The 26,826-nt window shown below is 43.7% G+C and overlaps 1 protein-coding gene across 4 annotated transcripts in view; it reads right to left on the reverse strand.

The window, feature by feature from the left end:
* The window catches only part of LOC308327093 (neurobeachin-like), a gene marked incomplete at its 5' end in the record, with an annotated part of 182,914 nt that overhangs the window by 117,163 nt on the left and 38,925 nt on the right, over window positions 1-26,826 (reverse strand). For all 4 annotated transcript variants that reach the window (XM_080780237.1, XM_080780238.1, XM_080780235.1 and 1 more), the window contains 4 exons: window positions 878-999; window positions 1,966-2,061; window positions 3,810-3,910; window positions 8,895-9,126. In XM_080780237.1, the coding sequence (XP_080636363.1) occupies window positions 878-999; window positions 1,966-2,061; window positions 3,810-3,910; window positions 8,895-9,126 (551 nt within the window). The remainder of the gene's footprint in view (window positions 1-877; window positions 1,000-1,965; window positions 2,062-3,809; window positions 3,911-8,894; window positions 9,127-26,826) is intronic.

The following is a 26,826-nucleotide window of genomic DNA, read 5'->3' on the forward strand; positions in this document are numbered from 1 at the left end:
TTTAGTTTGGTCGCATTACCTAAGCCGATAATTTGATTGCTGAGCAGGAGATTCAAGTCAATAGAGTCTCCTACCGGAGTCATTATTGGCTTAGGAATGAGACAATAATAAAAAAAGCTCCACGAATTCAAGGATTCATGGGGTGTGAAATTGATTAAAAACAATAAGTGTTTTTTTGGGTGAACATCTCCTTTAAAGTCACTCTCAAATGTGTCGGAGGACTACACCAGCGTTTTGAGTCGTCGGTTTCATTCCTAGATTTGACTAAAAGTCTCAACAAATTAATTAAAAAAAGTGGGACGCCATGTTAACTCGACCATGAAGCCCTCGGGGGGTGAGAACTGTAGCAGCTGTCAGCAATCAGAAGAAGTGCCTCCATGTGGTTAATAAGCACTTAATATATATGTATATTTCAGTGCTGTGGGGACATTCCGCAGTCCGCACCCCCCACAGCCCAAATGGAACGATCCTCAGATTGGCAGTCGAATCAGACTTTTTTTTTTCGACTACCAGTCGACTATAGGCAACATTTGGCCAATTAGATTTGACTTAATACATTCTTAGTAGGGGACAGGCCTAGTGTGTGTGTGTGTGTGTGTGTGTGTGTGTGTGTGTGTTTAGATTCTACTCCCTCCTGTTGTGACTGACTGACTGACAGTGTGATTGAGTTCTTGTTTTTTATATAATTTTTATCCCACAATTTTGCAATGTCATTGTACTCAGCAGTACAGAATACATCCCTAGTTTAGACAGTGTGTGTGTGTGTGTGTGTGTGTGTGTGTGTGTGTGTGTGTGATAGAATCCAGATAGTACTCACCAGTACAGATAGGGTTTACTTTAGACAGTGTGTGTGTGATAGAATCCAGATGGTACTCACCAGTACAGATAGGGTTTATCTTTGTCCACGTTGATGTTGTTCAGCGGGTCCTGTCTGAACCAGGTGTTCAGGGTGAATCCGTTCTGGTACGGCCACTTAGCAATGGGGGGCAACGCGATGGCCTGCAGGATGGGGGGACACCAGGACACACACACACACACACACACACACACACACACACACACACACACACACACACACACACACACACACACACACACACACACACACACACACACACACACACACACACACACACACACACACACACACACACACACACACACACACACACACACAACATTCCATTTAGTTTTGGTCATCTGACATATTTTAACTTTAGTGTAGTTTTAGTAGACTAAAATAAATGAAGATAAACTATTTAAGATAAATCGACAACATTTACAGTCGATTTTAGTCGCCTAAAAATGTATCTTGGCAGGCCGTGATGGGTCGTCATGCATGGTTTATACTTTGCTTCATGTCGGAAATAGCAGATCTACAAGCTTACAACGTAGCTTGTAGATCTGCTATTCCCGGAGCACTACACCCGGGTGTAACCAAGCGTGACTTGTCTTAGTAGTTAGTTCTAGTGGATCTCTTCTCCACTAGTCCCTCTCTAGTATGTTAGTTCTAGTGGATCTCTTCTCCACTAGTCCCTCTCTAGTATGTTAGTTCTAGTGGATCTCTTCTCCACTAGTCTCTCTCTAGTATGTTAGTTCTAGTGGTCAGTCCATCTTTAAAATGTTTTTTTTGTTTATTTTATATATTTTATGGAGGGACAGACAGTAGGCTGACAGAGATGGGGGGAAGACATGCAGTAAAGGCCGTCGGGATCGGGAGTCGAACCCGCGGCACACTGCCAGACTGGATTACCAGCCAAGGTGCCTGGACCGCTGAGCCATGGCCAAGGCCCATCAGTCCATCTTTAACCACCATCAATATGTCCATCAGTCACACAGCACTCTGTTCTCACAACGCCAATCATTGCATGGTGCACTGATGCCAATGGAATGCTAATGTTTTTGTGGTGTGTGTGTGTGTGTGTGTGTGTGTGTGTGTGTGTGTGTGTGTGTGGTCTCTCTCACCGCTGCACTGCGACCAGGGAAGTTGAAGAAGGTGTCAGGGCCATGTCTCTGAGGCATCTGGTTCAACACTGACAACAACTTGATGGCATGTCTGGGCTGGAGAGGAGAGGAGAGGAGAGGAGAGGAGAGGAGAGGAGAGGAGAGGAGAGGAGAGGAGAGGAGAGGAGAGGAGAGGAGAGGAGAGGAGAGGAGAGGATGAGAAGAAGCAATGGCAAAGAGGAAATAATAGAAGAGAAGAGAGAGAGAGAGAGAGAGAGAGAGGGGTTGTCATGTATGACAGCAGTGACATCACAACATTGCCTCAACCCCACTGGATCGATTCGTCCTCAATCACCTCCGCCCTCCCCCGACAACAGAATATCAATACCATGGCAACCGAGAATCAATCAGTCTCTGAAGAGGACCGCTGGGGTGTGTGTGTGTGTGTGTGTGTGTGTGTGTGTGTGTGTGTGTGAGAGAGAGAGAGTTGGGGGTATGGACACAGAGAGAGAGAGAGAGAGAGAGAGAGAGAGAGAGAGCAGACAAACTGCTCTAGAACAACAATCAGTTTAACCACTTGATTGAACCTTCTATACATTGGATATTGAAAAAGATCTACAAGCACACAATGCATTGCAATGAGAGTTGTTTTGAGCTTTTTTTTTAAATACATTTAGGCCTATATAAATGCACCATTTTACATGTTAAGAACACAAATCTTGTACGGGGGTCCCTGGCACAAAATATTTTCAGATGGGGGTCTGTGGCAAAATACGTACAGTACTACTGTACTTTGGGAGACCCTGATATGAAAAGGTTTGAGGACCACGTGTTCTAGAACATTGTTTAGAACATTGTTTATACGTGGAGTGAGAAACGGTGGGGCGCTGACACAGCCTGAGGGGACGTTCATTTATTTTGTTACGTTTCCAAACGCAAAATGCGATGCAAATTTCCTTCCTGTGTGTCCGTCACGGCCGATTGGGCTGTTTTGATGCACACATTCATTCAAAATGAGGAATAGAAGTAAACTAAGTCTCTGCAGCTTCAGCATGGCTAACATCTATAGAAGATGGCTGATGCAACCACATCAAAGTAAGCTGATTTTTATACCCCCATGCGCACGCACGCACGCACGCACGCACGCACGCACGCACGCACGCACGCACGCACACACACACGCACACACGCACACACACACACACACACACACACACACACACACACACACACACACACACACAGTAGAAGAGTGTAGTAGAGGGATACATTTCCAGTGGGCACAAAAAACCTTGTGGGCACCTGACTTTGTTTTATTTTATGTAAAAACTAAATATAGATAATGAATGCTTTGGATAATTAATTAATGGATAATAATGCAAAGTATACATGATTTGAACACGAACGGTACGTACTACATTATTATCAGTATAGGGTTGTCCCAATCCGATCACGTTCAGGACAACCCTACTAAACCACATGTGCAGTTGCGGACGGAAGACAACACAATTCTATAGGAAACTATTCTGATAATGGTGTAACGCAACGCGACAGGTAAAAAACGCTAATAAACAATGTGCAGTTTGATAAAGTGAGAAAGGGCATTGCAGTGAGTGAGGAGCAGCGACAGTTCATTACAGACCGACAGACATTCCCTGTGTTTATAGGTAGACATTGGGCCTTAAAGTAGGGGTGTCAGGCGTAAGTAATTGGGCCTTAAATGTAAGAAAAGCAACATGTATTCGACCCCTCATTTGTAAAATAAATGTACAGATATCATCTCTTTGAAAACACGGTGCCCACTATAGTGCTTTTGAGTGTCAGCACAGTTCCGGTTCCCACAGTGGAGTGGTATGATGACTCACCCAGACACTGTTGTCTCCTCTCAGCATGCTGAACAGCAGCTTCAGCTCTTTGACTGTGATGCTGTAGCTGGCCATGACTCCTAGCATGTCTACCAGGAGGTCTGAGAGAGAGAGACAGAGAGAGAGAGACACACACAGAGTTTTTATAAATGCAAAACATTGCTGTGTCAACATTCAAACTATTATATCAAGCTAATGTATGTTTTGTCATGCTAATGAATGAATTGAAATGTAATTGACAGACAGAGAGAGAGATAGTGAAACGCACGCACTCACTCACACACACACACACACACACACACACACACACACACACACACACACACACACACACACACAGTCACACACACACGCACACGCGAGATGAGATCAGTGTGTGTTGATGAGTCATGGTTTGGAAGGCAGGAAGCACTGAGCTATGGCAGGATGCCCCGGAGCTCCTGGACCATCCATGTGATGGACGAGCAGTGAGGTCATCAGAGATTTGATTTGGGATTGATTTTGGGTGCAGCGTGGTCTAAAGGTTAGAGAGGAGCACACTTGTTGCCGGAAAGTTGCCGTTTGGTGTGCGTGTGTGCGTGCGTGCATGCGTGTGTGTTTTTGAGCTTGTAGATCTGTAGATTTGATCAGTACAGATTTGATCCTGAAAAGTAAATAGTTTTGGACATGTTTCCAGCCGACAGAGACGATACATAACTCTATGATCCATACCACAAAACACCAGACCTGTGTCACATGATATCATTATTGATGCGGTGTATTATTCATACAGTAGATGAGGGCGTGCACACACAGATCCGACACACCAAAGATTTGTAATCGTACGTGTCACGAATGCACATCTCCTCAGAGCGTGAATGTCACGTGGCGATAAAGCCAGGTAAATGTTTTCATGCAGAACTGGGTTGATTTGTCACCGTGAAGTAACCGTGTGCCTGATGAGGCTAGGCAGAACGCTGATGGTGTCTCTGGCGCTTATGTCTGGCCTGGCGTCAGCAGATGTGGGATTTTAGGGTGCTAAATGGAGCCTGTCTGTGAGAAATCGTGTCTGTATTTAAATAATGCGTGTCATACAATATGACAGCAAATACATCATTTGTTTGAGAATCTGTGCCTATCCTTAACACACCGAAAAGCTCCCATCAGCTGAAAATTATACAGCAAGTTTAGGCGCTGCACTTTGTTGTGGCCTTGTCGAAACTCGAAAACATCTTTTAACCCAGCATCTGTATTGTGGGCTTTTTGTCCAATTTTGAAAGAAACCAGTGATACACATCCTTTAATGGATGGTGTGAGGGCATTACACATGAGAATCTTTAAAGGGACACTTCACCCTTTTTGCAAAAAAATATATGTTAATGACGTTTAGAAGCTTTAGAACACTTTCCTGGGGGTCTTTATGTGTGTAATATGTGGTTTTAGATATTTTAGATTGTAGCAGTGAGCCTGTTGTCTCTGATGTCATGGACACTGGGCTCACTTCCTTCCTGGACTACTGTTGTCTCAGTAGGACAGCTCTCCCCCCTATCCACAAGGAGGAGCAGTGCACCAAAGAATTATGGGAATTGTAGTCCAGGAAGGTAGTGAGACCAGTGTCCATGACATCAGAGACAACAGGCTCACTGCTACAATCTAAAATATCTAAAACCACATATTACACACAGAAATACCCCCAGGAAAGTGATCTAAAGCTTCTAAACGTCATTAACATATATTTTTTTGCAAAAAGGGTGAAGTGTCCCTTTAATGGGAATTATCCCAAATTTGGATGGTCCCTTCCATACGCATACAACAGCAGGTGTTTGAGCAGAGCAAATAGGATTATGAAGAACAAACACCACCCCAGAGATGGAGCGTTTGTTCCTGGGGTGTCTCAAAGACCAGGGCCAAAAGGCTCAGCCTGTCCTCCTGAATGAAGGACAAGGACAAAGCAACATAACAAAACAACACACAAAAAAACTGCATTCAATCTGTAAATACTCCTAAGTAGATCTGCTCACATTCACGGTTTACATGCACTGAGGATTAACATTTACGATTACATTTTTACACACTGGCATCAAATCGCTACTCAGTATCGCCCGTCGATGACATTTGGATTTGGATACACGGAATCCGTGTCGGTAAGAAAGAAAACCGTGTCGGAACATTTCCACTGAACACACGTTCAAACGCGTGGTTCTGAAATACCAACACCACCATCTGCAACTAAGTCCACAACAGCATGACATGTGTGATTGGAGACATCCCACAGATCCACCTCTCTCTCTCTCTGTTCGTTCCACCTTCTCTCTGTCCATTAAAAAAAAAGCACTCACACCGCTGTTCAATAGCGCATTAGAGACTTTTTCTAAAGTGGGAGACTCCGGTGACAAATGTTGACTTTTTGGCTGCTTCCCTGCCTTGCGCTGGGCTGCGCTGAGCAGCGGTAATGAGCCGTACAACTTATGAGAGCCATTATTATTATCCCCGGCAGTGGGAAAGGACGTAGAGGACATTGGAGGCTCTCAGGAGGACGGGGGAAGAAGGGGCATTTGAGGTATACGACTGTACAACATGCGCACACACACACGCACACGCACACGCACACGCACACACACACACACACACACACACACACCTGTGGACTCTCCATCTAAATTCCAGCACCTCTACTGAAAGCTCAACTGTCACCGCTCACGTGCGCGTTATGCACCATTTTTGTGTACGGTCGCTGTCGGGCGCCACTTGATCATATTATACTACAGCGTCACCCAAAAGCATCAAAAAGTAGCAGATCCACAAACTCGGAAGCGTGGCGCGAAGCGACACGACATGTTTTGAGCTCGTGGATCTGCTACTTCTGCTAGTTTTGGATATACTGTACATTACAAGGTTACCACCTGACGGAGATGTTGTTTGGAATGTGCTGGTCTCTCTACATTTCATAGGCTTTGTGTAAACACACACACGGACGCACACGCATGCGCACACACGTTTACACACACACACACACACACACACACACGGACACGCTATTTACTGAATAATATTTACTGAGTCTACAGAGAGAATTCTGCTGTATGTCACCTTGGAATAATCCATCGGTACACAGCTTAGTGACAACTCATAACTCTGAGAGTGTACAAGTAAAGTATAAACAAATGGACCCTTAGTGTACCATTTGGTTATATACACTCTCAGAGTTACCAATGGATACATTAACACAGTTACTGTGCATGTATTATTTTATTTTTTTGATTCTCTTAACTTTCCTGTGAGTCTTTTGGCCAATTTTGTATAGTCTAAAACATTAACATACTTATATATAATATATAATATTTATAAGACATGTATTTATTTGATATAAAATACATTTATTTTCAGAAATGCATTATAATTGTTAGATTGTAAGAAACCTACAGTCGGTGCCTAGTGAGCTAGGCAGATTTCACACAGCTTTTTCACACAGTGTAGTTCCAAATTCAGCCATGGGGTGGCGCTTCTTTGAGTGAGCAAACTGGGGCATAGACTGGCACTCGCTCATGCAAACAGATACAGATTGATTGCACGTTGTATAAATGTATAAATGTTGGTTCGAATCTACCACACCAACACCAACGGTTTTGATAATGTGGATTCTTGTTCACTCTCTCACGTCCCTGTCTCTCGCCACTGTCCTCTCTCAAACACCAGCAGAAGAAACTGCCAAAGAAACCATCTTAAAACGAGACGGAATCTAATAAAGCATCCCCTCCCCGTCCAATATTTAGCTATTGAAAGAAAGCCACTGTGTGCGCAGTTTTGTGAATGAAGCTGCACAAAAGCACAGTGCAGTGGGTTCAGTGGTGAAGCCACACTGTCCAGGCTGACTGAAGCACAGTGCAGTGGGTTCAGTGGTGAAGCCACACTGTCCAGGCTGACTGAAGCACAGTGCAGTGGGTTCAGTGGTGAGGCTGACTGACCATCAGTATGCAAATTGAACGCTGCCGAGTCGGCAGAAGCAGGTCTTGAGCGGGCACCTTGCTCCGATGGCGCCTTGCTCGGGCCACGGGCACGCCTCACCGGGTCTCAAACCTGCTTCCGAGGGCATGCCTGATGCCTTGTTTTCAGACAGCACCCTCAATACTCTCATGCCCGTCGAACTATACTTCTCCAAAGTGAGTGACACACACAACCACAACACCAGAGGGAGCGACAGCGATCTGGTGCCACCCACATTTAGAACAGACATGGGGAAAGGTCTCATTGTACTGCTCTGCCACCGCAAAGTGGAATGCCCTGACACCACCCATTAACGGATGCTTAACACTGGTTTCTTTCAAAAAAAAAAATTATCAGGAGACCGGTAGGTAAATGTTATGATCCCATCACTTTTGTATATACACTTACAGTATAGTGTTTGTATTTGTTGGATACTACAGTATGTTGATTTATTGAATACATACAGTAGGACCACAATGGAAACAAGTCCCCGGCATTTTCTTTTTGTGTGGTGATGATGATGTCTGATGATGACGTATTGACCCACATGACATCGCAGGGGGGGCGGATTAATAATGCATATAGTATAGGGATGCACCGAATGGGAAATTGTTGGCCGAAAACCGAATAGCCGAATATGATTAATATTATATATTTTTTTTTTGTTGTACCATTGCTGTCATGGCCGTGCCTTCGTTGCAGAGCTACATGATGATGGCAAAATACATGATTACATTGTGATCACAACAAAACAGTATAGGTTACGAAAGGTAACCCCGCTTCTTCTTCTTGCTAGCTTCTTGCTAGCTTCTGAAGGAGGCGGTCGCACTATTTTTGGCTCTGCTCTGCGGCAACATGGACATAAGCGCTACGCTTGCATGCGGGCCTTTTGTCTGAGACAAATGTCTTCCCCGGGAGACAAATAATAAAGAACCTTGAACCTTCTTTGACTATTCGGTTTTCGGCTCTAATATAAACCGAACCGAGTACCGAATTCCTATTCGGCCGAATAGTTCCGCTGGACGAATATTCGCTACACACACAACAAGGTCACATGTTGGAGTGGCTATAATAGCACCGCTCAAAAAACAAACAAAAAGACCCCCCAAAAAGGGGTTTTACCTGCGATCATGTCGTCCACGGAGCTCATGCGGAGCAGCACCTGCTGGATGAGGCCCACCTCGGTGCTGGTCTGCAGGTTGCGCACGCTCTTGCGCAGGATGGCCGTGAACATGCTCCAGATCTCCGCCTGGCAGGTGACCTGGCAGTGGGACAGCAGCTCCACCATGCAGCCGATGCTCTCCGCCTCCGCGATGATGAAGTTCATCTCCAGGTCAAACTCGCCGCCCACCAGCTTTAATGGAGAGAAGGGAAGGGAGAGACGAGATAAGATACGATGAGACATTTATTTATTGATATGATGCGATGAGACGTATCACTTATAGGACCCGGGTTCTAAGTGATATGTCATGAAGGTGACATATCACTAAGTGATAGCTGAAGTGACATATATATCACTTCATCTCCAGGTCCAACTCTCCGCCCACCTCTTCCACTTCCACTACATTTCAGAGGCAAATATTGTACTTTGACTCCACTACAATTATTTGAAAACTTTTGTCATTAGTTACTTTGATTATGTATTAGTACTACACAATACAGTAACCACTTCGGCCCCTATACAGTACAAGTACATGTTTCGGGCCATTTAAAAATAGTCATGTAACAAAAAGTGAGTACTCTTTTTAAGATATGATGAGACATGCATTTATTGATAACGCGAGGGGACATTTCAGTCGCCGGAGGGAAGCACAGCGCAGTCACATGGAATGAAGCACAATAAGAACATCACGACTGACACGTCTTGGCAGGACGAGGCTTACGAGGACGACTTCACCCAATTTCAACCTAACTTCATATAATTGGACGTCACTACAACTCACGATGAAATTTTTATTGAAATTTATTGAAAAGATTTCCAGCACAGGATGAAATCCTCTACGCCAGACTCACAACAGACATAAATACATATTTAAAATTCACAAGTACATACATACATAAATACTTTCGTATTCCTTTTTTATTCTTTTTTACACTTTAAAAACAACCAAGTTCATGTGGACCCGCCCTCTTTGTTTTTTTTTTTTTTATATCTTAGTTATACATAATACTCTTTCAAGTCCTGTATTTACTATTTACCAGTCTATGACCTTACAAGCCAGCCCTATAGTTATACAAAAAACCTTTTGTTGACCAAAATTTGTCAAGTCTATTCTTAAAAGTATTGACTGAAGGAGCCTGGACCACTTCCTCCGGAAGTGTATTCCATGCTCTGACAGCTCTAAGTGTAAAGAAATTCTTTCTCTTTTCTGAGTGACAATTTAGTGGTAAGAGTTTAAGAGAATTCCCTCTCAACTCATACCTGCTGTCCCAAAAATGGACAACAGGCTCGGCTGTAAAGTCATATATCTGGTGAACAAGTTTATAGACCTCGATCATATCTCCTCTATGCCTCCTGTACACTAACGTTGGTAACTGTAAGTGTCTTAACCTTTCTTCATATGACCTTTCTTTCAACCCTGGTATTAGTTTAGTAGCCCTTCTCTGAACCTTCTCTATTTTCTCTATGTATTTGATTTTGTAGGGGCACCAGACTGAGCTTGCAAATTCAAGATGTGATCTCACCAAGGATTTATATAACGGAATAAATAGTTCTTTTCGTAAATTTAAAAAGGTTCTTCTTATTATCGCCAACATGGAGTTTGCCTTTTTTACTTTTTCAGAGATGTGTATTTCAAATTCTAGTGAACTATCAACCACCACCCCTATATCCTTTTCTTCCTCTACTTGATGAATCACTAGATCTCCAACTGTATAATTAGCCAAGTTGTCAGTTCTTCTCCCAATGTGCAACTGTTTGCATTTATCTGGATTTAATTTCAGTAGCCACCTGTCACACCAATTGCTGGTACTTTGGAGGTCTGCTTGGAGTTGTGCTGTGTCTGTGTCATTGACTATAGTTCTAAATATTTTTGTGTCGTCCGCAAAAAGGTAGACGTCGGATTGTATCTCACTTGGTAGATCGTTTATATAAATAACAAAAAGTACAGGTCCCAATACAGATCCCTGTGGGACTCCAGAGGTCACTGACTTCCAATCTGAAGTGGCTCCATTAACCACCACCTTTTGTTTCCTGTTACTGAGAAAGTCCTGTACCCAACCTATAACTCTGTTGTCTATAAAGTAAGACCTTAATTTTGACACCAGTCTCTTATGGGGAACTTTATCAAAAGCTTTTTGGAAATCCATATAAATGCAGTCAACCGACTGTCCTCTATCTAAAGATGCTGACCATTTATCAAGAACTGTAAGAAGTTGAAGTGTGGTTGATCTTCCAGACATAAAGCCGTACTGGCTGTTACTAAAGAGTTTGATGGTGAATTTTCTTTTTGTCTGTGTCTTATAGGAGGGCTGTGGACAGGGGGGTTGTGAAAGGGAAATGGTCACTGTAGCATGAGTTTAGTACGTTTAGTTTAGTTCAGGGGTACTCAAATACAAATCTGGAAGGTCCACAAATCATGTATTTTGAATGAGACAAATGCCTGTTTATTCAGTCAATTAACTCTGTTAATAATCAGGCGAGATATTGTGTTTTGGCACAATAAAGAACACTTTTTTTTAAACCCAGACCGGATCCTAAGAAAGGGAGACAGATTGTGGTGCTGTTCTCCACACTGCACAGCCTGCTTAATAAGAGGAATAGCAGTGAGTCAGTGAAGGAGGGAGTTGAAGGATCAGGAGAGGAGAGAGAGAAAGGAGGAGGACATCAGGTCAAGGGAGTATAGGGAGGGCTTGGGGAGGAGGAGGGGGTAGGGGGTCAAAGGTTGAGAGATGGGAGATGAGTGGGAACTGAGGGGAGAGTGAGGAGACAGACCCCGCTCCCGAGGGAAGACGGACTATGGACCCGCTGCACACAGAATGTGGTGTAAAGAGAGCTACTCTACCACAACAACCAGCCCACTATAACAAGGCATCAGAGACACATACTTCCCACAGATTACACACACACCCCAAAGTGAGTTTGAAACTATGACCAACGACCAAAAGAATACTCCCATATACCTACAGTATTGGGAGAAATACAACAATGTGCAAACACAGCAGCAACTGTTGCGACAAAAGAAGGTTAGCCAGTGGAATACAACCACCCTCAGGACTACTACCTGCACCAAGTAGACCGCTAGACCTAGACCTATAGACTGCACAAACAGGGCTACTAGTACTACCTTTAAACACATTTTTTTGTGTCTTGAGAAAAAAAAGCTTTAAACGACGCAATGTGACATACAGTGGCGTCTCCAGGCACAAATCAGCAGGGGGGGGGGGGCATACTTTTTTCCAAAGGGGGCACTTAATTTTTCAAATTAAGTGCCCCTATGTATAACAAAATTCACCTATTAACAAAGTGATGCTTGAAAAAGGCTAAAATTATGCAGCAGCACCAACAACAAACAAAGAAATACAAATATGTTGAGCATTATAATGTCTTCTGCATGCATATATTACCTTGTATTTCTATTAACGATTCAATTAATTTGAACAATAATAATAATAATAATAATCATGGAGAACTTATAGATAAACACGTAGGCCGTAGGGGGAGACTAGATGATGGTGGGGGGTAGGGGGAGACTACTAGATGATGGTAGAGGAGAGGAAGGCATGGAGGTCATGGGGGAGGGGAGGGAGGGGTTAACCGGAGATCAGGAGAGGAACAAACGGAGGAATGAAGAGAAAGAGAACAATGATTTAGTGAAGTGTTTCAACCTTTCAAACTCTGACGGATACTGATTACTGAAGATGCGTATGTGCTTGCGCACGCACGCATCCTTCCCTCTGTGTGTGTGTGTGTGTGTGTGTGTGTGTGCATGCTGTGACAATAACAACTCTCCACGCTGAACTAACTACAGTCTCGGAAATACAGAAGGCCTAAAATAGACTCCATTGCCCAAAGATGGTACATACAGTACAGTACAGTTTAACACAAGCGTGCACGCTCGCACACATACACACACACACACACGCACACACACACACACACACACACACAGCATAGAAGGAAGAGCGAGCAAGTAAAAACCATCGTTGAATGAAGAAGCAAACCATTAGTCAGAAATTAGATAATTTAATAATGGACCATAATGACAGGGGACAGTACAGCCTCAATGCACCACACACACACACACACACACACACACACACACACACACACACACACACACACACACACACACAGCGATCGAGGACATGATGGCCATTAACAGCTGAGGCTAATTGCGGGGATTAAATTGGACAGGTAGATTTATAGAGAGATAATAGGTTAGGACTGTCCGGCGGACAGCACAGAAGAGCCTCAGACTAATTTATTCTCGGCGGTCGTATGACGTAAAATAGCAAACCTCTAGAAGCTGGGCTATTCTGGGCCTTATCTCACCGTCTGGCGACGGGAACGAACCTGGAAAAGTACTAGTACTACAGCTGAATGTGTCTATATGCAGGGTGAAAGGTACTAGTACTACAGCTGAATGTGTCTATATGCAGGGTGAAAGGTACTAGTATACAGCTGAATGTGTCTATATGCAGGGTGAAAGGTACTAGTACTACAGCTGAATGTGTCTATATGCAGGGTGAAAGGTACTAGTACTACAGCTGAATGTATCTATATGCAGGGTGAAAGGTACTAGTATACAGCTGAATGTGTCTATATGCAGGGTGAAAGGTACTAGTACTACAGCTGAATGTGTCTATATGCAGGGTGAAAGGTACTAGTACTACAGCTGAATGTATCTATATGCAGGGTGAAAGGTACTAGTACTACAGCTGAATGTGTCTATATGCAGGGTGAAAGGTACTAGTACTATACAGCTGAATGTGTCTATATGCAGGGTGAAAGGTACTATACTACAGCTGAATGTGTCTATATGCAGGGTGAAAAGTACTAGTACGTAAACAAACAGCCGAACAGCACCAAACTGTAACTTGTAACTTGGAGTATTATTAGATGTTTATCCCTAAATTTCCACGACACTATATACTGTATGCAGGGTGATTTCCACCAATCAGGACATGCCGTGCAATTTCTTTAACATATTTCACAGGTTTTGGGTTTGTTTCCGTGCGCTTACAGTATGACTCGGTCCTCAAAAGCTCATTTGGGCCCTGCTCAGGAGGCGGTGCCAACCCTGAGTTCTGGGAACCCACAACTTATACTTTCATTTTGTTTTTCCAAAAAAGAAAGCATATCTATACCTGAAGCTTGTCTGCTATTTTTGCCATTTTTTATTGGGGTTTCAAAGTCGAAAATAGATATTTTTCAGTAGCGGTTCTAGTCTAGATAAATTAGAACCGGAAGACAATTGATCATCTCCGATGCAGACCACAAGGGGAGGTAAATGTAAATCCATATCAAAAGGAGGTGTCACTTCACTGACGGCGTTTTTTTCTTCCTTTCTCCTGTTTATCGATGACATGTATTTTTGCCTTAATCTTTTATGCCATGTTGATGAATTGAATACATCGATACCGCAATGGAAACAGGCGGTCCCTATAGGCCCTTTCTATCCAAACGGTCCCTCCGGTCAGGGGTTTGCTACATGGGCTAGCTCTCTCATTAGCATGCGCTGCAGTATGTGTCATCGTGTGTTTTCATATCGACACGTTCAGCCAGGTCCATTCCTCCCCTCATTGAAAGGCTCTTCATTCATTGTGGCCGAGATTAATCAGGGTCACCCTGGGGTCCCTACCATTACGATAACACACACACACACACACACACACACACACACACACACACACAGAGTGTGTGTAAGCATTCAATCATGTCTTTTCTCTCCCTCTCTCTCAAATCACCTCTTCAACATCTCTGGCCACCCACCTCACTGCCTCTCGTTTCTCAGTCTGTCGATCCTCTCTCTCTCCATCTTTCTCTTCCCACTTTTTCTCTCTCCCCCTCTCTGTCTATATCTCGTTCTCTCCATCTCTCTCTCTCTCTCCACCTTTAGGCCTATTTCTGTCTCTCTCTCTCCATCTCTGTCTGTCTCTTATCTCTCAACATTTCTCCCTCCCCTCGGTGAGGTGAATTGATCCAGTGCTCTCCATGAACCCATTAGCAGGGATCAGACCAACCCCCCGAACGAGGACAGCGGAATAAAAGATAGGAAGAATTAATTCAGCCGCCAGATCGAATTCTCTCCTCCTCCTCTGAGGTTCCCAATTACACACACCCACCGAGGGGTCGTGAGTGTGTGCGTGTTCCATACAGTATTATGTGACACCTAGCCGCTATACATAGTGTGTGTGTGTTCCATATGATATGACACCTCTACAGCACTCTCTGCACCACTGTGCATGGTACAGTACTGTATGTACCGTACAGCGTACAAGCCGTACATCTGTTACATCTGCGTTTCTGCTGCGTACTGTGCATACAGTACAGTGAGTACACACACTGCACTCTGTGTGTGTGTGTGTGTGTGTGTGTGTGTGTGTTTGTGACTTAGTATGTCTGCCAGCGTACAGTACGTGTGTGTGTGCTTGCATGCGTGTCTCACAAACTTCGATAAAGTTGGACACATACTTGGATATGTGGGTAATAAATGCACATTTGCATGTGCGTACGCGCCTGCGTGTGTGTGAGAGAGAGAGAGAGAGAGAGAGAGAGAGAGAGAGAGAGAGAGAGAGATAGAGACATGCTATAGGACACAAGAAACACTCCGGTGACACACACACACACACACACACACACACGCACACTGCTGGGGGGCATTCTGAGATATGCAAGTTATGTCTCTCTGTGACCCATCTCCCCCCCCCCCCTCAAAATCAAATTCACCAAAGATAAAAGGAAAAGGGTGATGCAAACGGTAGCAACAAAACACACAGACAGAGAGAGAGAGAGAGAGAGAGAGAGAGAGAGAGAGAGAGAGAGAGAGAGAGAGATTGACTTAGTTTGACTCTGAACTCGTTTTGGCTGAACTATTCTTCTGGAAGGCTGTGATTTGTAGCAGTGCCACAGTGCCATGCTGTTCAGTGTGTACAGGCCTTATCAAAAAAAGCAGACCTATAAGCTCGTAGAGCGCTATGAGCTTGTAGATCTGCTATTTTTCAATAGCTAAAGCATATAATGCTAACACCAAAAGGGGTTCCCGCCCAGAATGGGTTAAGACCCTCTGTACTTACATAGTAAAACGGACCCGAGTTAAACTGTACCGGGTGCGTTCTTTTTCAGCCTATACGGTACACAAAGTATCTTCACCGAAAATACCAGATCGGCTATTTTTGGTGAATGCTCCTTGCATGGTTTAAGCGGTTAAACGCCAAGCATAAAAGTTTTGGGGAAAGGTTTACATATTTACGCACCATTAATATGTCAAAAGATGCTATAAGGTAAGGACTGCAGATCCTCCAAAGGAAGAAACACCTTCCAGCTAAGTGGCCCTTAATAATATTGTGGAAATGAAATGATGCCAACCGGAGGGCAATGTAAAAAAGAAAATAAATAAATAACTAAAGTAACTAAGCCCAGTCCACACCAATGCAACTAGTCACAACTTGCAACCAGTTGCACTTACCAGTTGCAGACAGGTGCCCTGGTGCGGACTGGCCTTTATAACCATTTTTGACTAAATTAAATTAACCACTTTGTCTTAAACCCTATTTCAGAGAGTTATGCACGGCGAATATGGCCTCGTATTTACATTGACACGATTGGGATACCTTGGGTTTTAAGTGGTTAAATGATGATTTACAAAGTATATAAATCTGTCATCTCGTTAAAATTAAAAGATGCTAAACAAAGACGCATTGCAACAAAGCACAGTGACCACACATATCTCCTCATTGAGATAGGGAGCCATATGGACAGACAAGGACAGCTAAAGAAAATACAATCTGCCCCCCCCCCCCCCCCCCCCCCACTGTCAATCAGGAACAGAAAGTAATTTCCTGTTGTATTGTGAAACTTACATGACAGCCATGAGATTTCCATCTAACCAAACATAATGCAGCTCCGTTTATTACCGAGCTGCTCGCTACTGTCGGGCAAAAAAACTCTCTCCATATTTTTACTTTTCAGTCGTTGTGTTGTTTTTAATGGCCTATTACTGGATCATACCACAGCGTCACACAAACAGTTGTTGTGTTGTTTTTAATGGCCTATTACTGGATCATACCACAGCGTCACACAAAAACACCACCAAAGTAGCAAATGGGCATCTGCTATCCATCTGCTGCTTTTGATGCTTTTTAATTTGAAGTAACAGTTCTGGACATAATGGTTTCCACCCGAAAGAGGCGGCAATGTCACCAGATGTGTAAGGAAACACTAAATGCTAAAAAGCAATGTCCTCCCCTTCCCGCAACTATTTATTTTCTCATTTATACAGCTTAATAATTTAGGTATTGTTTTTCCTTGACTATATTTGGGAACGGGAAGTAGATGTTTTTCCTTCATTTACTGCAAATGATTTGTCAATGTTGAATACAAACTAAACTACAGTGATGCAATATTATTTACTTCAGCAATGTAGGTTTTCCATCGAGAAATAAGGCAAGATATGATGGCTTTTATCGATGTGGGCCTCGACACGTCATCACGCAGTATGTTTTCGTTTTCAGGAAGTAATAAAAATTTGATTTTATGGACTTTTGATATATAAATACACAAAAATTCTAATTTGCCAATTTTTTTGGCATCCATTGTTAGGTATGCCCATATGATGACCACGGATATGGTCTAAAAGTGTGAAAAACGTATTTTTCATTTCACCACGCCTTTAATGCATGCACTCCATAAAAGATGAGCAATGCCTCTGTCTATTCGGGCCAATTATTGCTTTAATTAGGGGAGGTGACTAATAGATGTAGGAACACAAGCGACTGCCAAGCTGGCAATAACACTGATCACAAACAGACCCTGTGCACGCACGCACACACAAGCAATTAGTTTTATGAGGGTGCATGCAACCCCCTGTCCCTAGCCTGTTTACAGCGCGTGCTTCCTCCCCTTGCCCTTTGTGTCACAAAGGAAGGGACCCATGGGCGAACACGTACAACGGACCCTCGCCACCCTGACGGGGATAACCCTGGGGGTCACAGTGGACCAATCTGTATGGTATAGCACGGTATCTCCATCTAAATGGCAAAAATGACATTTTTATTCATAAGTTCAAGACCAACAACACAATTAAATTAACAATGGCAATTATTTGTGTGACAATAAATCAACAAATGTAATCGTGACAGCCCTATAGACACAATTAAGCATGGGATGGAAGTACAAGACACTGAAACGCACGCATGCAGGCACGTGCACACACACACACACACACACAGCTACATGCCTAGATGAAGGCTGGCCTTGGCAGTGCCACCACCCAACCCCCCCCCCCCCCCCCCCCCCCCCCCCGAGGGTGATGTGAGCGGTCCTAGGCGACAGCCACGAAGCCGTTTGTTTTGGCGACGAGGAGAGGTGACAACGACTACCATGGCTCCCACAGTCCAGTGTGTTCCACTTGTGCCAATGTATTCCATTCATAAAAAGAGAAATAATAAAAAGCTGCAGCAGCCAAAGCAGGCTGAAAATCAACTGATACAGTACATAACATTGCATTGCACCGCTTCCCAATATCCCTGTGGGCATCAAGCATGCTCGGGGTGGAATAAATTGTGCATGCGTGCGTGCGTAAGCAGCACTTCCACAGTCAAAACTTTGGAAACAGTTGTCGGGCAGAAACCTCTTATCTCCATATTTTAACTGTGTTTTCTTTTTCTCGTAAATTATGGATCATAAGGTAGCAGATTTATTTTATTGGAATCTTGAAAAGTAACAGTTTTGGACAAATGAAGGATCCACCCGACAGAAATGATAATATTTTCTAGGCAGCATATTTGTTTTATTCAGATGGGACAGATGTTTTTCCAAATTTATGTTACACAATATCGGTAATCAGACTCTCGGATTCGGACTCAGACTCAACATTCTGGTATCGGTCCGGCTCTAGTTTTGGCACCCAGCATTTGCCATTGTGACTGTCAAGTGTCAAGGTTATAATACTTGTGCATTTTTCATTAGTTTAGTTTTAGTTCATTTTTAGAGCGCGTTTGCTAGCGTTTTATTTATTTTTTATTTTTGTGACAACGCTTAGTTTAGTTTTTATTTCGGTGTTAGTTTTTTCTGCCCTTAAATTGAAAAGGGCCAGAATAAGTATTGTGTAATAAAAACTCGTTTTTCTTTTCCTTTTCTAGTTTTTATTTAGTTCAGTTAACGAAAATGTGAATTTATTTATTTATTTTATTTAGTTTTAGTTAACTATAATAACCTGTTGTGTGCGTGGGTGAAATAGGCTCCCTCCCTCTGTCTCCCACACTCCCTCATCCCCATCCGCCATAAAAGAGCACCATTCTGTAATGTACAACTGGACCTAGCCAAGTCTTGCTGAAAGAAACTACCTCCCACTGTTTATTGTCTGTACTTTTTTGCAACTGTTAAGTATTCAATCAATCAATCAATCAATCAATCGATCCATATCTCTCCCCCCCCCCCCCCATCTCTCTCTGTCTCTCTTGCTCTGAGTGTGCTACAACACACATTATTGTCCATGTTGTTAACTTGTTATCCCGTTTACCGTGTGTGGGGGTGCGTGTGCGTGCGTGCGAGCGTGTAGACATAATCCTGTTCTCCTACCATTCTAATTCCTTGAACTCTTGACCCCCTTGTTGTTTGACAAATATTCATGGAGCTTTGAGACATTGTTAAGCTGCTCTGGATAAGAGTGGAACTGGCGAAAAGGCCTCAGCAACAAAAAACGTGGGAATCTGTCTTATTAGGCTTAAAATGCACGAAACAAGGACACGACTCCTCATCATCTCCTTGGTTTTGTGTTGTTTCAGACGTCTGAAGGGCAGTGTCTCTGCCAGACGCTCTCCACATCTCACCACTTTTACACTCTTTAATTATGCATTCTTATGAAACAACGTCTAGCCATATTTACTTAACACTGTCTGGGGGAGTCTTGTGCGAGAGCGTGTTCAATAGTGTCTGTGTGAGTGCACTGCAGTGGTGTAGAAGCAGTGGTTCTCAACCACTGTGTGGACCCCAGCGGAGCCCGGTGGTGGGCCGTGAGGGTATTGCAAGTAGGCCCCCAAATAATTGCCATGACTATTTGTAATGATAATATAACACATTCGAGATTTTCAAGTGGGCCCTGATCCAGAAAAGGTTTAGAACCACTGGAACTATACTATACTATACTTTACTGTAATTTGGAGGTATATACATGTTTCAATACTATAGTATTCTTCTGCTCCATTACATCTCACAGGTGAAATGTTAACTTGTTATCCCACAACAATTATTTGAAACCTTTAGTTAGTTAGTTGCCGTGTCCGGGTAGCTCAGTTGGTAGAGCTCTCGCCTTTGGACCAGAAGTTCATGGAGGATATTTCCTCGTGGCGACCCATAGAAATTGGTCTACAACCCAGACATGGGCCCCAAGGCGTGACCCACTGTTTGTGAAACAGTGGTTTACACTATGTGGGTGTGAGGTGCATGTTTGGGTTCAATCAATAGTGCTTGTGTAACAGAGACATAACACGTATTACAGTTTATCACCATAGCAACACATGCACAGCATTATTGTGTCTGCTTTATGGCTTGAAAGAAATGTATGCGACTATGCGGACAATGATTGCTAAATATATCCATGGAAAATATATTTCAAGGGAATATCTGTTGCAGTTACAGTACACGCAGAGGCGATTCATGTTGTCTAGGGATTTATTTAGTAATTTTCACCAAGCAAACGGAGTATATTGTAAATTGGTCGGCTGAACGATCAGTGGTTCCAATTTGAAAAGATGTTTGTGCCATGGATGGACCCCCATAAGAGCAAAATAAGCACTTGAATACAAAACAACTATTTAAGAGAGAATAGAAAATAAGATTATGCCAAAAATAAAACCGATAGAAATGCAAGAGATTAATCAAAAACCTCAGTAAAAGGCAGCGACAAAACAGAAAAAGCATTCAGGTTTCATTGAAAAGAGCTGAGAAAGTGGTAAAGGCCAGCAGACCTGCACATTTCCGGGAGTTTGTTCCAGATACTGTACTGTATGTGGTGCATAAAAAAAAGGCGAATGCCGCTTCTCCTCCACGTTTAGTTTAGACTCTGGGGATAGAAAGCAGACCTCATGATGTCCCAGACTACGTTTTATACAGCTGGATAAGAGCATCGATAAATATTTAAAATGTGAATGCGTAAGTATTATAAAATGCCATGCAGCGAGAGTGGTATGAAACAACACAGCGGCTTCCAAACCTAAATGTAAAGCCTGACCGATATATATGGGCCATTACTTGACTTTTTTTTACATCGCCAGCGTGCACACGCACACACACACAAGCACACACACACACAAGCACAAGCACACGCACACACACACACACACACACACACACACACACACACACACACACACACACACACTCTCTTGCCTTTAATTGTGTCACTATTTATTGCCCAGTGTTTTAAGGAGCATTAATATCCACAGCACTCGAGGCTGTGAATTCAGAGTGCATCGGTACTACAGGTCCATTTGGTTTTACTTGGATACGGCTCTCTGGTTAAAAATTAACCCTGAGGGCTTGACTAAGTTGACTGTCATCAAAGCTAAAGACGAGAGCTAGGGCTGCCTGAGCGAGGGGATGTATTTAGGAGCACTTGATGCTAACGACCAACCACATTTTGGGGAATGTCGTTAGGGTGGCGAGAATTCTCAAAAAATAGCCATGGCCAGTGTTATGACTAACACGTCACAAAGTAACCCGTTTACTGTAATGCAACTATACTTTGTGTGGTAACTATTCACGTACCTATAGTTACCATTTCCTATTCAGTAACACCGTTATAGTTACTGTGATTTAAAAATGGGTCAATGTATCCCCAGAGCTATCAATAGTAAAATAATTCAGAAACCGGGTTCAAATCCAGGGTAGATGAGGAAAGTTACATAGAGAATCAAATCAAATGTATACACATTTATACAAATGTATGCACAGGTGGTGTGCAGGTGAAAACAGCCGATCTACAACATGGAACGCACGAGCTCAAAGCGCTCCGTGAGGCGCCGCGCTTTGAGCTTTGTAGACTGTCAAAGTTCGCCGTATGACATATCAAGGCTTAAAGTGGTTAACCCATTTTGGGCGGGAACGCTTTTGGTGTTTTAAACATTATGTTATAATTTAGCTATTGAAAAATAGCTGCTATTTTTGAAAAATCGTGAAAATAATTATTTCAGAAAACTAGAGGATTTAGACGTTTTTTTTTAAATTTATTTCGAGGTCAGGCCTAAAGTGGTTAAGCAGCCATTTCAAGCAGCGAGGGAGTGCAGCAGACTGGAACGATGAGCCTGAGTGAGTTTTGTTGTGTGTTTCTGAGAAAAGGAAGACAACACAATCCCTCCCCTCATTTCTAATTCCAGCTTCTCTGCGCTGCTTAGCCCCCCAGTAGTCCTCCTGCTCATCCTGAATCTGTCCCCTCAAAGAGAAGCTGCCATCAGTCTGTGACGGACGGGGTGGCACAGAGTTTAAAGACCTAGTGAAATGAACATCAGGAAACAAGCCCAAGTAAGCAACTATACCAATATTTACAGGGAACTTAACTTTTCTTTTTTTAAATAGGCCAAGGTCACTTATAATAAGCAGACATGGCAACACTGGCTGGCATCAATCTGTGACAAGGTGGCACAGAGTTTAAGGGGCGGGTGTTGATGCCAGCAGGGCAGTCTTCTTCATGTTACCACATGAGGCCTATAATATACTCCACACCAACAACACAGCAGAAAGCAGCCCTCCCTCACAACGAGGTTTCTATCCCCTCTAAGCTCTTCTTCTCTCAGCCGGACCTGGGAATGAGTTGGCACAAAAAAGAAGGTGTCCTTCTTTTAAGCTGCAGGGAGTACCAAATGGGTGGGCCGCTTACCGCATCAGGCCTGCAGGAATCTAATATTAAAAATCAACAAGAAGTATATTTGTAATCTGTAACAGTTGGTGTCCAAATGCGGAAGTGAAACCGTGCGTTTCCTCGTGATAAATGCAGGGGCCCACCTGCAGTTCCAGCTTTCACCACTACATCTCGCAGCTTCAGCGTTGGCAAGCCTTTCTGGGGGCTTGGTATCTACACAAAATATGGTAACAAATGGGTGGCCAGATTGACCCATATGTGAGCCTGTATAGGTCATTCCAGTCCTGAAGCTGCGCGGCACATGTGAAAAATCATCAAACAACCAATTACGCAGCTGTGGGTGAGTGGCTGTTGAATAACTGTTTTCTAACAATGCTGCACCTGTTGCACATTAAGGCTCGTTTAGAGACTGCAGGTCAGAGAGGCGAGTGGACGCGGTCAATAACTCCCACACACAACAGAACGCATTCAATGAACCCGCCATCATCAATATCCAACATCAAAAGACCTGAAGGAGCTCCGGAGAGTGTGTGTGTGTGTGTGTGTGTGTGTGTGTGTGTGTGTGTGTGTGTGTGTGTGTGTGTGTGTGCTGGGTAATAATTTATTCAAGTGCTCTGACAGAAGCTGTGGCCATTCAATCTTTTTTGTGTTCGGAGAGGAGAGGAGAAGAGAGAGGCCGCATCTAGACGCCAGATCACTGATTATACACTTAACGCTCCACCAAGAGGGGGAGAGAGACACAGAGAGAGAGAGAGAGAGAGAGAGAGAGAGAGAGAGAGAATAAAGGAATGGGGTTGAAAAAATGAACTGAAAAAGAAACAAAAATCTTTTTAAATAATTTAGAGAGTGAGAGAAAGAGAGAGAGAGGGGAAGAGAGAGAGAGAGAGAGAGCGGAAGAGAGAGAGAGAGAGAGAGACTGAGGTTAACCCCCAAGGTGTTTGGTTATGGGGCTGTTTAGTGCCCATGCCATGGCGTGGACACACTGTTCTCTGAAGGCTCTGAATCGGTGGTGTAGCTATAGGTCATATACAGCAGGTTCGGCATTTGTAGCCCATCCAGTTGTTACACTGGCCTGGAGCGCAGTCCGCAGGAGAGAAGAAAAATAAAAATATATAAATAGGCCTATATATATATACTGCACTGGCACTACACCAGAGACTGTTTCTTCTGGGAATTACACACGGTGAACGGTCTGCAAGATGGATGGTGATGGCCCAGACGTGCACCTTGCGCTTGTGAGCTTGTGAGCTTTCAGCGAACGCGTTCGCCACAATAACACTAGTACAGAGCCCCAGGAGACTCCGCTCAACCATATAGAGGGTTTAAGTGGTTAAAGATGGGGTGCCATAGTTTTGTACTTTTTCTGTTTTCTGTGTCCATGGAGTTAACATTACTCTAATAGACCCCCAGGTGTGGTTATAATATGCAAATATGTCTTCCCTGTGTATTTTCTGATTCTTCCTGAAAGCTGAAAGCCTTTGAGTCAATACACCGCTTTAGTGATACACTAAGGCCACTTATACACATAGAACGGGCTCCCGAGAAAACAAAAGGCAAAGTCCCATTTGCGTTTTTTTATTGGGCTTTTACACAAGGACGCTGCAATGAAAAAGAAACGCTGTAATGTGCCAAATAAGTCGAAACGTGGTATTTTTTGCCTGCCTGTCGCTAAGTTGTGAGCCCCTGCTTTCTTTTCACCGACTGCCAAATAGACCAGGCACCTACACAGTACAAGAACCACCGTTTCCTTCTATTTCCTATCACAAGGATTGTTGTTTACGTCATGCTTTTACATTCACCATCGCCAGTCACTACATTTGTAGCCCATGTGTAGGATAAGTGGGACATCGACTCTAGGATGTCCAAATATCACCTACGGCTGCTAGCGGCTCTGCATCAATGTAATAAACATATGCTTTGTGAGCACAGGCGAGCCATGATGTCACAAGTTTTGCGGATTCACCATTTCGCCTGTTTACATGGAGACGGGAGGAAACTAACCTGACTCTGCCAGATGGGGGCGGTATTGAGTAACCATGTTCCCCAGCTGTGAAACAAATGTGTGTAGCAAGCTTCTTGGATCTGGCAGCGTCAGGTTAGGAGGAAACGGCATTTTCAAAGATTTCCACTCTGGAAGGTGTTTTCACTTTGTTGAGTCACTCACCTCCCAAAAACACGTCTAAAAGCAGCCCAGCAAACCATACTTTATTTAGCCGTTTCCTATGAACACCATTCTCGTGTAAAAGGGGCCTAAAATCGGTCCCTGGGTTATTATCATACAACAGCAGCTGTGGGTGTGGCTTAAGATCAGGTGGGTGGTGCTACAGTGAAAACCAGGTATACTTGATGAACTGAACTGGTGGGGGTGGTGACACAAAAACCTAATTTTAACACTTTCTACACGTTTTTGAAAAGAAAATATATATAATCTTCCTCCTAGTAATACCTGATGATAGGGGGGAAACAATCATGGCACTCCATCGAACTCCATGCATTTCTCCGAGTAGGCTTGTATATAAGAAAGCCCTGCTGTGTTTCATCTTTGGAATCGCTCTGGTTGCTACGGAGGCTTGCTAAGCCCTCACCAGCCCTGTTTCTCCATAGCCATTAGCTTATGTCTTAGCCGCAGCCTTTGCATGCTCTTTTCTACAGCACTGTCCGTGGTTTTGAACAAATCGTCGATGTTCGGAGGTCATTTTTGATGGCGATTGGAACATTGGCGTTTTCTAGAGCAATAAGGACTGGCGTATTTTAGCTCGCTAGCATCAACGCTTATAATTTAGCATCCAAAATGGAACCCAAAGCCGTACGTGCGTCATACTAAAACTGATTCTAATCCGATGGCACCCAAGCACCACCACTATAGTCCACCAGGTGGCACTCAATGTGTTGAGCTCATAGCGCGCCACCGAGTGGCGTGCTACGAGCTTGTAGGTCTGCTATTTTACTTTTCATAAAATGTGTTAAGTAAGAGATCCAGAGCACTTCTTGTTGTGGACGAGGGTCTGACTGCCATGACACGGACCAGGTTGCCTCTCATCTGGTTTGTCCCTTCCCCCTGCCAGTAATAAAACATGACACGTTGAGTGATTGTAGCCACCAGAGATGGAGGGGGAGTGTATGAGGGAGTTCGGGGGGGCGGCGGTGGTGTGTGTCCTACAAACAGACTAGACTACATTTCCCATGGGCCTTTGTGCCAGTGTCAGCACAGACGGCAGATTGGACACGACACAACAACAAGACCCCGCACTCATAATATAACCTGTGCAAACGGAGCAGACACATGCAGCGCACACACACACACACACACACACACACACACACACACACACACACACACACACACACACACACACACACACACACACACACACACACACACACACACACACACACACACACACACACACACACACACACACACACACACACACACAGGCCAAAAAAGACAATGAGTCATGTTGTGAGTGAGTACATCTTAGAGCCATTAATCATGAAAAGAGCTTTAAGAGCACAGATGTACAGTACAGTAAGAGTAAGTAAGTACAATAAATAGAGGTGGAAGACAAGAAACATCTCCGGTTGTAAATTATACAAGGTTTGAGCGTTAATTTGAGTAGGCAAAAATGGGACTTGTATGTATGTATGTACCCACACTTGAGGAAAGAGAGTGAGACCGTGTGTACATGCGTGCGCGTGTGCGCATGACTTTAAATTTGCACACTCTGAGTCAATTTGGTTCCATTTGACCAGAAGGGAGAGTAACACACCGCGGTGTAATATGTCAACTGGAGGAACGGACGAGATTAAATTCTACTTCTTTTATTTGAAAGCAGGGCAGTGAAAAAGAAATGGTATGACCTCAAGAACAAGGGATTTGACATTTTCACTGCAACCAAAACACTCTTAGAACTGTGACGAGAAGACAGACATACTAGCCTATAGCCACTATATGCCACACACAGCAGGGCTGGCCGATATGACTTCAAATCAATATTGATTCCGTTTTTCTTTTTCAATTCAACAACGTTGTA

The sequence above is a fragment of the Protomyctophum bolini genome, assembly GCF_963924005.1.
Source record: "Protomyctophum bolini genome assembly, chromosome: 13".
NCBI classification, from domain to species: domain Eukaryota; kingdom Metazoa; phylum Chordata; class Actinopteri; order Myctophiformes; family Myctophidae; genus Protomyctophum; species Protomyctophum bolini.